The following is a 14,216-nucleotide window of genomic DNA, read 5'->3' as shown; positions in this document are numbered from 1 at the left end:
AGGTTAGCCTCCAATTTGTGATGTTTCTCCTACTGCTGCATCCAAGTGTTGGGATTATAGGAATCTTTCACTACATCTGTCTTATCTTAATTAATGAGTTAATTAATTACATTTTTATATGTGCATGCACACATGTGCCATGGCACACATGTGGAGGTCATAGGACAGTTTGGAGGTACCAATTCTCTTCTACTATGAGGGGCCTAGGGATTGAATGTAGACCATGCTAGCCTAGAACTCGCAGAGATCTACCTACTTCTGCCTCCTTGAGTGCTGGGATTACAGGAGTGAGCCACCACCGCCCAGCAGCAACAGCAGGTATCTTTACATATAGTTTTTACTTTTTATTTATTGGTTTATTCAAGTCAAGATCTCACTATGGGCCAGGCATGATGGCACACACCTTTAATCCCAGCACTTGGGAGGCAGAGACAGGTGGATCACTGTGAGGACAAGGCTAGCCTGGTCTACCAAGCGAGTCTAGGACAGCCAAGGCTACACAGAGAAACCCTGTCTCAAAAAACGGGGCGTGGGAGGGGAAGCCCAAACACACAAACTAACCCCCCCTCAAACAAACAAAAGCAAAAGCAAAAACAAAACAACAAAAAAGGATCTCACTATGTAGCTCTGGCTGTCCCGGAACTCACCGTGTAGAACAGACTGGCCTCAAAATTACAGAGATCTGCCTGCTTTTGTCTACCAAGTACTGGGATTAAAAACGTGCAACCCAGCTTGTTTTTACTTTTAAAAGCTTCACTTCTCTTCTTTTCTCTGTCTCTGTCTCTTTCTCTGTCTCTGTTTCTCTCTGTCTTTGAGACAAAGCCTCACTATGTAACCCTGGCTGGTTGGGAACTGGCCATGTAGAGCAGGCTGGCCTTAAACTCACAGACCTCTGCCTGCCTCTGCTTCCCCAGTGCTGGGATTACAGGAGCTCACCACCAGACCCAGGATGTAGTTCATTTGTTTCTTTCTTTTTTTTTTTCTTTAATGTGCACAGATATGTGTTTGTGTGTGAATTTGTGAATGTGAGTGCAGTGTGTGCAGACCCAACAGAGGACTTTGGAACCCTGGGAGGTGGAGTTACAGGTGTAGTGAGCTACCTGACATGAATGCAGGACTCAAGCTTGGGTCCTCGAAAGGCCAGTGCTTGGGCCACCTCTCGCTTTCCTAATCTGTAAAGTGAGTCTAAGATTTATGAAGCAAAGTTAAAAACAAATGTTGAGAGCATAAAAACCAGATTTGTGTTTGTTTAGTGAGAATAGCTAGCTGCTAATTATGTTCTTATTAAGAAAGTTTATTGCTAATGTCATCTTACACTTTGTTAAACAATCATTGTGCTACGAATATAATCCATAATGTGTAGTTTAGGGATTAGTTAAATGTCTAGACTTAAAAAACTACTGTTTATGTATTATAAAAATTGTAGTACCACGTTGAATTGTTTGAATGTTCTCATGACTTGAAATAAATTTTAGCTATGTGAAAAAAAAAAAAAAGAAGAAGGTATGGTAGCGGATGCCTGTAATTCCATCATCTGAAGGTGGACGGAGGAGGATCCTCAGGGCCATCCTGGGCTACCGAGTGAGTTTGAGGCCAACCTGGGGCACACAAGACCCACAATAACAAATGAACATAACTGAGATGCTGTGAGATTTGATGCTCTTCATCTTCTCTGTTCACTCAGTTCAACCTAGGGCCAGAAGGGTACCCAGGAGGATGGCGGCTGCCTAGGTGGCTGGGGGAGTCCAGCCTATGGCAGCCATGTGGCCCTGCTGACAGCTTCATTTCAGACTTCTCTGGCTTCCAGAGTACAGGAGAATATATCTACTGTTGAGAGCCCCCAAGTGTGTGAGAACTTGTTTCGGCATCACCTGGAAGCTGATATACAGCTGTTGCTCTGGTGAGGATTAAATTATATGTGGACAGGGCGTAGACAGAGGGCGAGTCCAGGCCTGGCTGCTTTTCCTCTTTCTTCTCCTCCTATTCCGTCTCCTCTTTCCTTAAGGCTGGCCCCAAACTACCATGTAGCCAAGAATGATCCTCCTGCCTCCATCTCCTGGGTGCTGGATGACAGGCACACAAAGCCAAGCCGGGTGTGTGGTGCTAGGGAAGGAACCCAGGACCTCGGGCATGCTAGGCAAGCACTCTGCCAACTGAGCCAAGCTAAAGCCCTTACTCTGCTTTCTGGCTGCCTGCTCACTATGTTAGCTTCTGAGGTTGTACCCACCAGAAACCGAGGGGAGAGCTGCAGCAGGCCCTGGGCCCCAGATGGAGGAAGTGTGGGCCACTGCGAGGTCTGGTGGGGCCTTTGGGTCTGGGCACCAATTCCAGAACTAGAGTGCATCTGTTTCTTGGGGACTCTCACAGGCCCCCTGTTCATCTTTGGAGCCTAGGAGTAAACAGAAGAACAGTCTCTCGTGTTGTTCATCCTGAGGGTGAAGAGCAACTGCTGGAAAAGAGTGACCCCAGAGGAGGACAAGACTATGTGTAAAGTGTGAGGTAAAGGCTGGAGAGGACAGGGGAGAGGTGGGGTTGCCTCTCTAAAAGCATAAGCTAAGATGTCCCAGAGGTGGCAACTCTTGCACGGGGCTTTACAGGGTGATTGGGAGTGCACTAAAAGGTTGGAGAAAGAACAAATGGTTCAGGGCAGGGGACAGACATCACAAACCAAGGGCATGGCCATGGCCCGGTGTGTGCAGAACAGGCAGGGGTGATGGTGAATGCTGACTGACGAGGAGGAAAGAGAAGGTAGAGGTATGCATGGGACTCCTGGCTTGTGAGGAGGTGGCCTTCTTAATGGTTGATAGGAGCTTCTGAGTGTCCCCTGTCAGTCTCTTGCAAGATGACATGCCACCAAACCACTCTGTGGGGGGTATGGGCACCTCCAGGGACTGCTGCTCTGGGGCTAGAACTTTTAGCGTTTCCTGACAGCATCTCACTTCCTCTTTGGTTGTCTTCTTTGAAAGTGGCCAGAAGGAAACCCAAAACACCTGCTTCCTAACGCAGGGCCTGAGGAAGGGAGCTTCCACCGGGCTGCGAGGCCCCACTGGCTTCTCTCCCCCACTGCGAGTGTTAAGCACGGGGTGTGTTCAGGTGAAGAGATGGGTAGACGTTCCTGGTAGCAAGATCTAGGGACAGACAGGAAACACCATGACCACGGCAACTCTTATAAAGGAAAACATTTAACTGGGGCTGGCTTCAGAGATTTAGTCCATCATCGCCATGGTGGGCCATGGTGGGACATGGTGGGACATGGTGGCATGCAGGCAGACATGATGCTGGAGGAGGAGCTGAGAGTTCTACATCTTGATCTGAGGCAGCAGAAGAGGACACTGTGCCACACTGGATGTAGCTTGAACATGGGACCGCAAAGCCCACCCCCAACGATGACACATTTCTTCCAGTAAGAACACACCTACTCCAACAAGGCCACACTTCCTAATAGTGCCACTCCTTATGGGCCAAGCATTCAAACACATCCGTCTATGGGCCCATTCCTCTTCAAACTACCACATGGAGAGACAAAGTGATGGATTCTGAGAGGCCTTGGCTATTCCTACTAGGCACCTGGACCATACCTCACACACAGCTCTTTAGGACTCTTGTACTAGCCACAGGCTCTGGTTTTGTGTGGCTGAAGAGGGTGCTGGGGTTCCTCTGGTCCTGCTCCTGTTATTCTTGCAGTACTGAGCTTGATACCATGAAGAAATGCTGCATTCAGGGACCAGGGCCTGGAGCTGGGGAGTGGGCACTGTCTTTTTCCGGGTGTCAGGGATCACAGACATGGGACTGATGAGGTGGGGCTAAAGAGCACCTCTACCTGTTCCCTCGCTACATAGGGAAGCTAGCAGACATGGCTGTGCAACCCCAACCCTGCCTCTTGGGTCCAAAGCCCTCTGACTTGAGCCATTCTTTTCAGTCGGTCTGTCACTATAGCTGCATGTGTCATGCCACCAGGCAGGCTGAGGCCCACTGATGTGCCACATCTTGACCACACCAAGAGACAACAACAGTGGCTAGCCCTCACGTCCTCCCTCTCTAGGCCAGGCTGGAACCAAGCATTTACTTGGCTCATGACTTCCTTTATCCTTTAGGGCCAGGCCCTAGGCCCAGAGAGAAGTGCCCCTGTTTAACATGCTACTGGTACACAGACTTTGGGGCCCCACATTTCCACCACACTGGTTTAGTCCTTTACGTGGTCCCCTTGAAATGCATATTCCCAGGCTGCCACTAGTCCTCCTGGATCAGACACCCTAGCAAGTAAGTTGGGCCCTGATACTTGGGCCCATCCAGATCTGGGGATATGTGTGTAGGTGTGTATGTGTGTGTGTGTGTGTGGGGGGTGGAGATATGTTTGTGTGGGCATGTGCACCATACTTTTGGCTTTTTAAAAAAAATATTTATTTATTTTATTTATTGTATATGAGTGCTTTATCTGCAGAAGAGGGTATCAGATTACATTATAGATGGTTGTGAGCCACCATGTGGTTGCTGGGAATTGAACTCAGGACCTCTGGAAGAGCAGTCAGTGCTCTGAGCCGTCCCTCCAACCTGCACCGTACTTTGTATGTTAGCATGTGCGTGTGTGGAGGAGCATGTACAGGTGGAGGACTGAGCAGCACACTGGATATCTTCCTCTTTCACATCTTACTTGCCTAGACAGGGTCTCTCACTGAGTTAGAAGCTCTGGCCTTAGCCTGCTTGGCCAGAGAGCTCTCAGGCTTTGTTTCTGCTTCCCAATGCTGAGGTTACAGGCATGCATAGCCATGCCTGGCTTTTCATGTGGTGCTGGGAATTCGAACCCAGGTCCTGGTGCTTGTAAAGCAAGTGATCTTACTCTCAGAGCCAGATTCCCAGCCCTAGATTTATAAGTAAAATTTATTTGTAGCTTTATTTTTATTATATTTTATTATCTAAAACAATTTTTTTTTTGAGGGAGGGATTCTCTGTGAAATAGCTCTGCTGTCCTGGACTCTCTTTGTAGACCAGGTTGGCCTTGAATTCACAACAATCCTCTTGCCTTTGCCTCCCAAGTGCTAGGATTAAAGGCGTGTGCCACCACACCCATCTCTAAAACAATTTTTAAAGTTAAATATATTTTTTATCATTTTCTTCCCCTCCTCCAAATCCTTCCAGATCTTCTCCCTGTCTCTATTCATCAATTTTAAGTTCTTTCTAAAAGCACAAACAAAAACCCAATACAACAAAATCCCCCAAAACCAAGAAAACAAAACAACACTCAAAACCAAACCAAACCAAAACAAAACCACTGAACTGTAACCAAACACACACACACACACACACACACACACACACACACACACACACACACACACCAAACACTCCTCCCAAACAAACAAACAAACACACCCCAAACCTGTGGAGTCCCTTATATGTTGGTTCACTGCTCTTGAACATGAGGCCTGCCTGGCCCTGAAATGCTTGATATACTCTGTCACTTCACTGGAGAAAACTGATTTTCCCTCTTCCAGTAGGTGTAAATGATAGTTCAGTTGTTAAACTTTACCCCAGTGGTTAGGTACTCATTCATTAATTCATTCAAAAAATAGAAGAGAAAACAAAATCTTTCCCATCAAAGGTGGACAAGACAAACCAAGAGAAGGAAAAGGCCCAAGAGAAGACACAAAAACCAGAGAGCCCGCAGAATCAGGTGGTCTCTTGGGGGAGTAGATAGATGCATATACAGACAAAACATCAATTTACATTAAATAAACCTTGCCAGGTTGGTGGCACAAGCCTATAATCCTAGCACTCAGGAAGAGGCAGGCAGATCTCTGTTACTTCAAGGCCAGCCTGATTTACAAAGCGACAGAGTCCAGGACCGCTGAAGGCTACACAAAGAAACCCTGTCTTGAAAAACCAAACCAAACCAAACCAAACCAAATCAAACCAAACCAAACCAAACCAAACCAAACCAAACCAAATGTTTAAATATGATCAGAGACCCACTTGTTTGTCTATTCAGAAATCCCATAAAAACACTAAACTTAGCTGGGCGTGATGGTGCACACCTTTATTCCAGCACTTGGGAGGCAGAGGCAGGTGGATCGCTGTGAGTTTGAGGCCAACCTGGTCTACAAAGTGAGTCTAGGATAGCCAAGGCTACACAGAGAGACCCTGTCTTGAAAAACCAAAAACCAAAACCAAAACCAAAAAACCCCTACTAAACTCGCAGCTATAATATATAGAGCAGAGGACCTGGTGTAGACCTGTGTAGGCCCTGCGCTTGCTCCTTCCATCACTGTGAGCTCCTGTGAGTTTTTTGGTTGGTTTAGAGGGCCTTGTTCTCCTGGTGTCCTCCATCCCTTTTGGCTTTTATACTCTTCTTGCCTCTGCTTCCTCTGGGTTCCTTGAGCTTTGAGGAGAGTGACCTGATGGAGACACCCCATTTAGGGCTGAGTGTTCCAAGGTCTCTCACTCTGCGTAACCCTGGTCCCCTTTTGACTGGTCCTCCTAGTGTTGGGCTGAACAGGACTCCTGTCAGTCAGGGCTTCTGCCCGTCACTCCCAGCCAGTGACCCTGGTCCCCAGGACTCCCTTGCCTTGACACCTTTAGAGACTCTCCCTCTCCAAGTGCCGGTGTTGAATCGGTTCCCGAGACTGTAGGGTAATAGGCATGAACCACATCCCACCGATGCCCCTTTCTCACACAGGCCCTCTGGGATGAGGGGAAGAGGCAATCCGCCCTTCGCTCTTCAGAAAATGCCTCAGAGCCTCACTCCTGGGAATCCTGTCTTTGGTTTGTTTTTGTAACTTTATTAGGGCTTAGGAGCTTTTTTGTTTAGCAGTAAAACATCCTCAGGGAGGTCAGGGACATGAGAGCAATGACAGGACTAGAACTGAGAATTGAGAAAGGTCAGGAGACGATTTTATCTGGAATGAGAGCCCCTTAACATGGTTACCACAAAAGGTTGTGTAGGGTGTTCACTGCACAAAGGCATGCAGGGGAGGATTCAGGGGCAGCCTGAGATCCTGAGGGAAGTCTGCACAGGCCTGGTGTTAGGAAAAGAAGGAATTCTTTCTTAGTTCAGTCAGCAGGCTGCTCCCTAACCCCTGCTAAGGCTGGGATTGGGCAGAAGGAAGATCTTGTGGAGGTTTATTTTTATTTTTTAAATGTGTATGTGTGTGTCTGTGTCTGTGTGTGTGTGCGTGCAGTTACCTGTGGAGTCCAGAAGAGGGCGTTGAATCCCCTGGAGCTGGAGCTATTGGTAGTTTTAAGCCTTTTTCACATGAGTGCTGAGAACCAGACTCAAATGCTGACATATCTCTCCAGCCCCAAGAAGACCCTTTAAGAGTCATATTTTACTGCTGTCTAATTACTCACCCCAGGTCACATAGCTAGGGAATGGCAGGGCCAGATCCAAATACTGGTAGTCTGGCCCAAATGTCCTGGCCTTACCAACCGCCATACTGCCTTGCCCATGCATCTACGGGTTGGGCAACATATTGTATTTGTGTTGCTGTCACCAAAATACCTGACACGACTGCGCAAGAGAAGAAGGGTTTATTTTGGTCCATGGGTTTAGAGAGTTTCAGTCTATCATGGCAGGAAACAGATGGAGGAGCAGTTCACGTTCACAGCAACTGGAGTGTATGGGGGAGGGTATTCATAACATGTTGGAACAGAACTGAAGTATGAGCCAGGAACTAAGCGATGGGCCTAACCATCAAGTCTCACCCCGTCTGTCCTACTTCTGCCTGCTAGGTTCTGATGCCTCCCAAAAACCGCACAACGAGCTGAAACCAAACATGAGCCGATGTGCACAGTTTAGATTGGGGCCATAGCAGGTATGGATGAATGTTATCTCAAGAGCGCATAGGAATATTCACGTTTAGGAAAGGCTGCAAGCATCATGACCAGGGCGAAGGGAGACCTTTTGTGTGACTAAGGTTTCCACAACCAAGGCCCTTGCTGACCTGTGTCTAGAGGCACTGTGAGGGACACTCATGCCGACACTGCACTGGACTCACTCTCTACCCCTGACGCCTGCCTCATATCAAGTGTGTCAAGAACCCAAGCCTCTTTTTTTTTTTTTTTTGGTTTTTCGAGACAGGGTTTCTCTGTGTAGCCTTGGCCATCCTGGACTCACTTTGTAGACCAGGCTGGCCTCGAACTCACAGCGATCCACCTGCCTCTGCCTCCTGAGTGCTGGGATTAAAGGAAAGGTAAGGAGTTAGGTAATGGCCTGGAGAGACAAAGCGCGATGCTAAGCAGGCATGGGGACCTGGGTTTGCTGGCCAGACAATCTAGCCATTCAGTGAGTGCTAAGTTCAATGAGAAATCATATCTTTTTTGCAGGGGCGGGGGGTTGAGACAGGGTTTCTCTGTGTAGCCCTGGCTGTCCTGGACTCACTTTTGTAGACCAGGCTGGCCTCGAACTCACAGTGATCTGCCTGCCTCTGCCGCCCGAGTGCTGGCATTAAAGGCGCGCGCCACCACGCCTGGCGTGAGAAATCATATCTTAAAAGATAAGCTACATGGGAGCTAGAGAGGTAGCTCCTCAGTTTAATGTATTTACTGCTTTTGTAAAGCACCTCAATTCAGACCTCAGAGCCGCGGTGGGCAGCTCACAGCTGCCTTTAAGCCCATTTCCAGAGTATCGGATGCTGTCTTCTGGCCTCTGCTGGCCCTGGTGTACATGTTGTGCACATACATGTATGCAGGTGTGCACATGTGTATGTACATATGCATGAATAAGTTACAAAACACATATGGTGGAGTGGTTAGAAACACTGGCTGATCTTCCAGAGCCCTGGGACTGAATTTCCAGCACCCGCATGACAGGTTGCCACTGTCTGTCTGTAACTCCAGTTCCAGGGTGTCCCATGCCTTTCTCTGGACTCCATGGGAGCTGCATGCACATGGTGCACAGACATGCATGAAGGCAAATGCCAGCACACATAAAATACGGTAAATAAAATCTGAAAGACAAAAGAAGATAAGGTGGAGGATGATTGAGACAGACACCTGATATTGATCTCTGGTCTCCACATACACAAACACATGTGCACCATCATGCACACATGCACACATACACACACGTGCACAACAAGGTGGCTGGCCCCTGAAGAACAACAGCCGAGGTGTCCTCTGGCCTCTACATGCATGCACATTTATACCTACATACATACCTGCACATGCGCACAGACAGACAGACAGACAGACAGACAGACAGACACACACACACACACACACACACACACACGTTAGAAGGAATAAAATGTAAACTTCTAAGACTCAACCTCCTCCTACCCTGGACTTAGGGTCTCTTTTTGTCATTGTACAGTGGCTGCCAACTTTTTCCATTTTCCTGTGGAAGCAGCTGCTTTTTGTGAGCACCTACTATGTGTCAGGTGCTCCCATGACCTGCCTCATTCCTCTCTTACCACTCGCAATGGAAAGACTTTACTCCTGGTCACAGCTGACAGCAGCTAGCAAGAGGAAGTGGCTGGCCTCCTGGTCAAGGGTCTCTGTGCTCTTCCCACGGTCCCTCCTGGCTTCCTCTGGTCCTCTGGGGACAGGGGCCCATGCTGCCTCAGAACAGCTGGAGTGCTGGGGTCAGGGGATTGGCAGTCAAAGGCTTAGGCTGTCCTCTCCATGAAGAGAAAGGGTGGACGAGGGGCTGGTGGCCTGGATGGAGAGAAAAGACCTTGTCTATAGATAGTGTCTCCGCCCCTGCCCTCTGGACTGACAGCTACTTCCTCCTTCAGCCCACGCCCCTCCTGCCACTCTCCTGGTGCTCAGTCCTGCTTCTTTCAGTAGCTGCCAGCCTTCCGGACTTGACTCTGTGCTCGCTCTGTGGCTAGGTAAGGAGGCAGTCTTCCAGGGGCTGGGCAGCCTTCATGCCGCCGTCTCAGTATAGACCGACGGCTACTTCTAGCTAGGATGACAGGGAGATGAGCTTAGGAGCCTGGGGGGGGGGGGATTGATGCCCAGAAGCAAGGACTGTGTTTTCCTGGGCGCTAACCAGATGATGGGCACAATAGTGAGCTGTCCAATCACGGCCAACATGCTATCTCAGGTGTGGGGACACGCTCACTCGGTGAGCTTAGAGAAACTGAAAAGTTCACCCAGCTGGAAGCTGAGGACATGGAATTCAAGCTCAGGGCTTCACAAAGTTGGGGTTCCCACTACAGCAGGGTCCTAGCTGCTTGGGTGCCCCAAGATCCTAGGTCTTGAAGCTGTCTTTGTGCAGCCTGAAGAATCAGACGGGGTAGTTCCCAAGGCTGCAGGAGCACTGTCTTCTGAGCATCCCGGGTGACATGGACACTGCAACTGCCAGGGATTGTCTCAGGCTAAGAGAGAACGGCTCCCATCTGTCTGCTGGGAGGAGAGCCTCAGTCTCCCTCCACAGTTGCTGGCCCAGCTTCCGTGCCTCTCTGAACCTCAGTGTCCTCTCCCGAAAAGCTACTCTCCTTGGATTACTGCGAGTATAACTGCTCTGCAGATGCTAAAGCTTAGAAAGAGAACCAGGAAGAATTCACAGAGAACACAGGTGCGCCTGCTCCCCCTAACAAGAGGGATTCTGTTAGGGAAACTCTAGCTTGGGGTCCCTGTGAAGGACAGTGCTTTCTGGAAGGGAGTAGATTCCCCCAACCCATTTTGGCCACTGTTTCTCTTGGAAAGAGGGATTCTGGAGCCCCAGGCACGCTCCTCCGTCCTTCTCTTCCTCCATCATCCCACTTTGCAAGGCTAGAGAGCCGCGAGGCAGCCCCTCTTTCACATGGCCGTGTTGGGTCGGCCAACAAGCGCTTTGAACACTTGTGTCAGTTTTCTCATCTGTACAATCGGATCCTAGCACATTGCTTCCAGAGCCACAAGGAAGAACATCTGTTAGAGCATTTACCAGGGTCTGGGGAGGGGTTGTGGGTGCCTGGCACAACCTAAGTCCCTACACCCTGCTTTCATTTCCTCCCTGCTACAGGGCGTATACAACGTGATTCCCTCGGCACCTCCCGCACCTCCCTGACCCCAACTTCATCACAGGGCCCTGGGGTTCTCCATGAGGCTGTGGGCATGCATAGTACCTGACTTTTCCTGTTGTCCCAGTGTAGGAGTGAGTAAACAGGGGTAGGTTTTCTGGACTGGACTGTTACTGCCCTCCCTGGTAACTCCACGTGACAGTTCCTCCAGCCAGGTCTCTCTCACGCGTGTCCCCTCTTATCTTATTTCCTCTCCTTCTGTCAGAGGAGGGGCCAGCTCCCCTGATCTCAATCAGCCCACCCAAGCCCTCACTTCTGAGGCTGATAGCTTCTCTAGGAGGAACTGCAGAGAGGTAAGGCATGCTGTGCTGACAGACCGCCTCCCTCATATGACGGGCCACACTTGCCCCTCTGTGTTCTGGGGACTGGGAAAACAAGTCCTGCCTGGCCTGACCTTTGTGATCCTGGACATGTACTTAATGTTAATCGCAATGGTCTTGATGCGGCGCCTATGCCAGTTTCTCTCTCTCTCTCTCTCTCTCTCTCTCTCTCTCTCTCTCTCTCTCTCTCTGTGTGTGTGTGTGTGTGTGTGTGTGTGTTTGTGAATGCAGGTGCCTGCAGAGGTCAGAGGGATTGGATCCCCTGGAATTGGGTTATATAGGCAGTCATGAGCTATCCAACATGGGTACTGGGAATCAAACACAGTATCAGTCAAAACCTGGAAAAGCAGCACGTGCTTTTCAGTGGAGCATCTCTCCAGTGCCCTACCTTGTCTTTTTGAGTTAAGGTCTCTGGGACCTGTGTTATTCCAGTAGCTCTACCAACTAGAGACCGTTAGGATCAACACCCATGTTACAGAGGACACAGGCTCAGGGAAGCTGCACTTGACTTGCTCAGAGCTGTGCTGGGGGAGGAGGGCAGCTGGGGTGCTAGTCCCTTGCTTTGCTCATCCTCACGGGTCCCTAATGTCCATTCTGTTGGCAGGCCATACCCGCAGCACCTCTGAGATAGGTTCATCTCTTGCCCAGACTGCAGGCTTCTGGTTCTTGTGTGCCAGGCTCAGCCCTCATTTCTTCCTCCTTGCCATGGCCAACATCACACTGAAGCCGCTCTGTCCGCTCTTGGAGGAGATGACCCAGCTTCCAAACCACAGCAACTCCAGCATTCGCTATATTGACCACGTGTCAGTGCTGCTGCACGGGCTGGCTGCGCTACTGGGCCTGGTGGAGAACGGACTCATCCTGTTTGTGGTGGGCTGTCGCATGCGCCAGACGGTGGTTACCACCTGGGTGGTGCACCTGGCGCTGTCCGACTTGCTAGCCTCTGCCTCCCTGCCTTTCTTCACCTACTTCCTGGCGGTGGGCCACTCGTGGAAGCTGGGTACCACCTTCTGCAAGCTGCACTCCTCGGTCTTCTTCCTCAACATGTTTGCCAGCGGCTTCCTGATCAGCGCTATCAGCCTGGATCGCTGCCTGCAGGTGGTGAGGCCAGTGTGGTCACAGAACCACCGGACGGTGGCAGCCGCGCACAGAGTCTGCCTGATGCTCTGGGTTCTGGCGGTGCTCAACACGGTACCCTATTTCATGTTCAGGGACACCATCCCGCGGCTTGATGGCCGCATCATGTGCTATTACAATGTGCTGCTCTGGAACCCAGGGCCTGACCGCGATGCCACGTGTGACTACCGCCAGAAGGCCCTAGCGGTTAGCAAGTTCCTGCTGGCCTTTGTGGTGCCTCTGGCCATCATCGCCTCAAGCCACGTGGCCGTGAGCCTGCAACTGCGCCACCGCGGCCGACAGAGGACAGGCCGTTTTGTGCGCCTGGTGGCGGCCATCGTAGTGGCCTTCGTGCTCTGTTGGGGGCCCTACCACGCCTTCAGTCTGCTGGAGGCGCGTGCCCATTCTGTCACCACGCTAAGGCAGCTTGCGTCACGTGGGCTGCCCTTTGTCACAAGCCTGGCCTTCTTCAACAGCGTGGTCAACCCACTGCTTTATGTGCTCACCTGCCCCGACATGTTGCACAAGCTGAAGGTCTCGCTGCGTGCAGTGTTTGAAAGCGTGCTGGTGGAAGACAGCGACTTGAGCGGTGGGCCCGGCACTCGCCGTCGCCGTGGCTCCTCCACTGCTACCTCAGCCTCCACCCTCCTGCTCACTGGCCGCCTGTCCCCGCTGCGTCCTGGGCGCTTGATCCGCTGGATGAGAGGTAACGCTGCAGAGCCCAGGCAGAAGGGACCGGTACAGTCCCAGAAGAAGCGAGGCTCTCTGAGCCGCGTGCTGAGCTCCACCTCGGATTAGACTGGCATAGCACAGATGGCTTGCCAGTGTGCACCCCTGTCCTCTTCTCATACCCGGTTGAAAATGTATATAGCATGCCGGGCGTGGTGGCGCACGCCTTTAATCCCAGCACTTGGAGGCAGAGGCAGGCGGATCTCTGAGTTCAGGCTGGATCTCTGAGTTCGAGGCCAGCCTGGACTACAAAGTGAATCCAGGACAGTCAAGGCTACACAGAGAAACCCTGTCTCGAAAAAACAAAAACAAAAAACCAAAAAACAAACAAAAAGGAAAATGTACATAGCTTGTAGAAGTGCCTTGAGTAACTGAATCTTGAGGAGCAAGGTGAATCGAAGCAGTCACGTGTGGAGCTGAGAGATGAGCAGGGTGCAGAAATGGCCTTTACAGGTGCTCCTTGGTTCCTGACTGCTGGCCTCCAGGCTTCTGTACATTTTGTTTTTCGAGATAGGGTTTCTCTGTGTAGCCTTGGCTGTCGTGGACTTACCTTATAGACCAGACTAACCTCGAACTCACAGAGATCCACCTGCCTCTGCCTCTCAAGCGCTGGGATTACATGTGTGAGCCACTGCGCCAGGCTCAGGCTTCTACACATTTAAGAACAAAAGTACTTGAACTGCCTAGGGATCTTGCTAGGGCAACAGATTAGGGCAAAGGTGAGATTTTGTACTTCTAATACCTTCCAGGCAGCTATCCCTAGGACAACCGGAGTCACACAGGTTAAACTCACAGCCACTGCTTTGTGGGTGGGATAAAGGGAAGAGACTGCCAATTAACAACAGTGTATATAGGGGTCAGTGGGAGGAAGAGTCGAGGCAGTTTCCAGCCGAACACCTTCACTTTTAATTCCCCACTTGGCCTTTGAGCCATATTCTTTAATGACACAATCTTGCTGGCCAAGCTCCACTCAGGGATCTTCAGCGTCCAGGTCCAGGGCTGCCGCTGCCAGAGGCTTCACTCTGGCCTTGGGCAGCACAGGTTTAAT

General features: G+C 50.5%; 1 protein-coding gene across 4 annotated transcripts in view; it reads left to right on the top strand.

The window, feature by feature from the left end:
* The first annotated feature begins 9,802 nt into the window (after positions 1-9,802).
* PTGDR2 (prostaglandin D2 receptor 2) overlaps positions 9,803-14,216 on the top strand; it is a 42,046-nt gene continuing 37,632 nt past the window's right edge. For 3 of the 4 annotated variants that reach the window (XR_014777340.1, XR_014777341.1, XR_014777342.1), the window contains exon 1: positions 11,602-13,145. Coding sequence is in view for 1 of the 4 variants with exons in the window: in XM_084772282.1 (XP_084628408.1) it covers positions 12,029-13,237 (1,209 nt within the window). In the remaining 3 variants the exon portion in view is untranslated. Of the gene's footprint in view, positions 9,828-11,601; positions 13,348-14,216 lie in introns of those variants that run through there. The other variant, XM_084772282.1, reaches the window with a different exon arrangement.

Source organism: Acomys minous (assembly GCF_964271855.1).
Source record: "Acomys minous genome assembly, chromosome: 2".
NCBI classification, from domain to species: domain Eukaryota; kingdom Metazoa; phylum Chordata; class Mammalia; order Rodentia; family Muridae; genus Acomys; species Acomys minous.
This window is presented reverse-complemented; position numbering and strand designations above follow the sequence as displayed.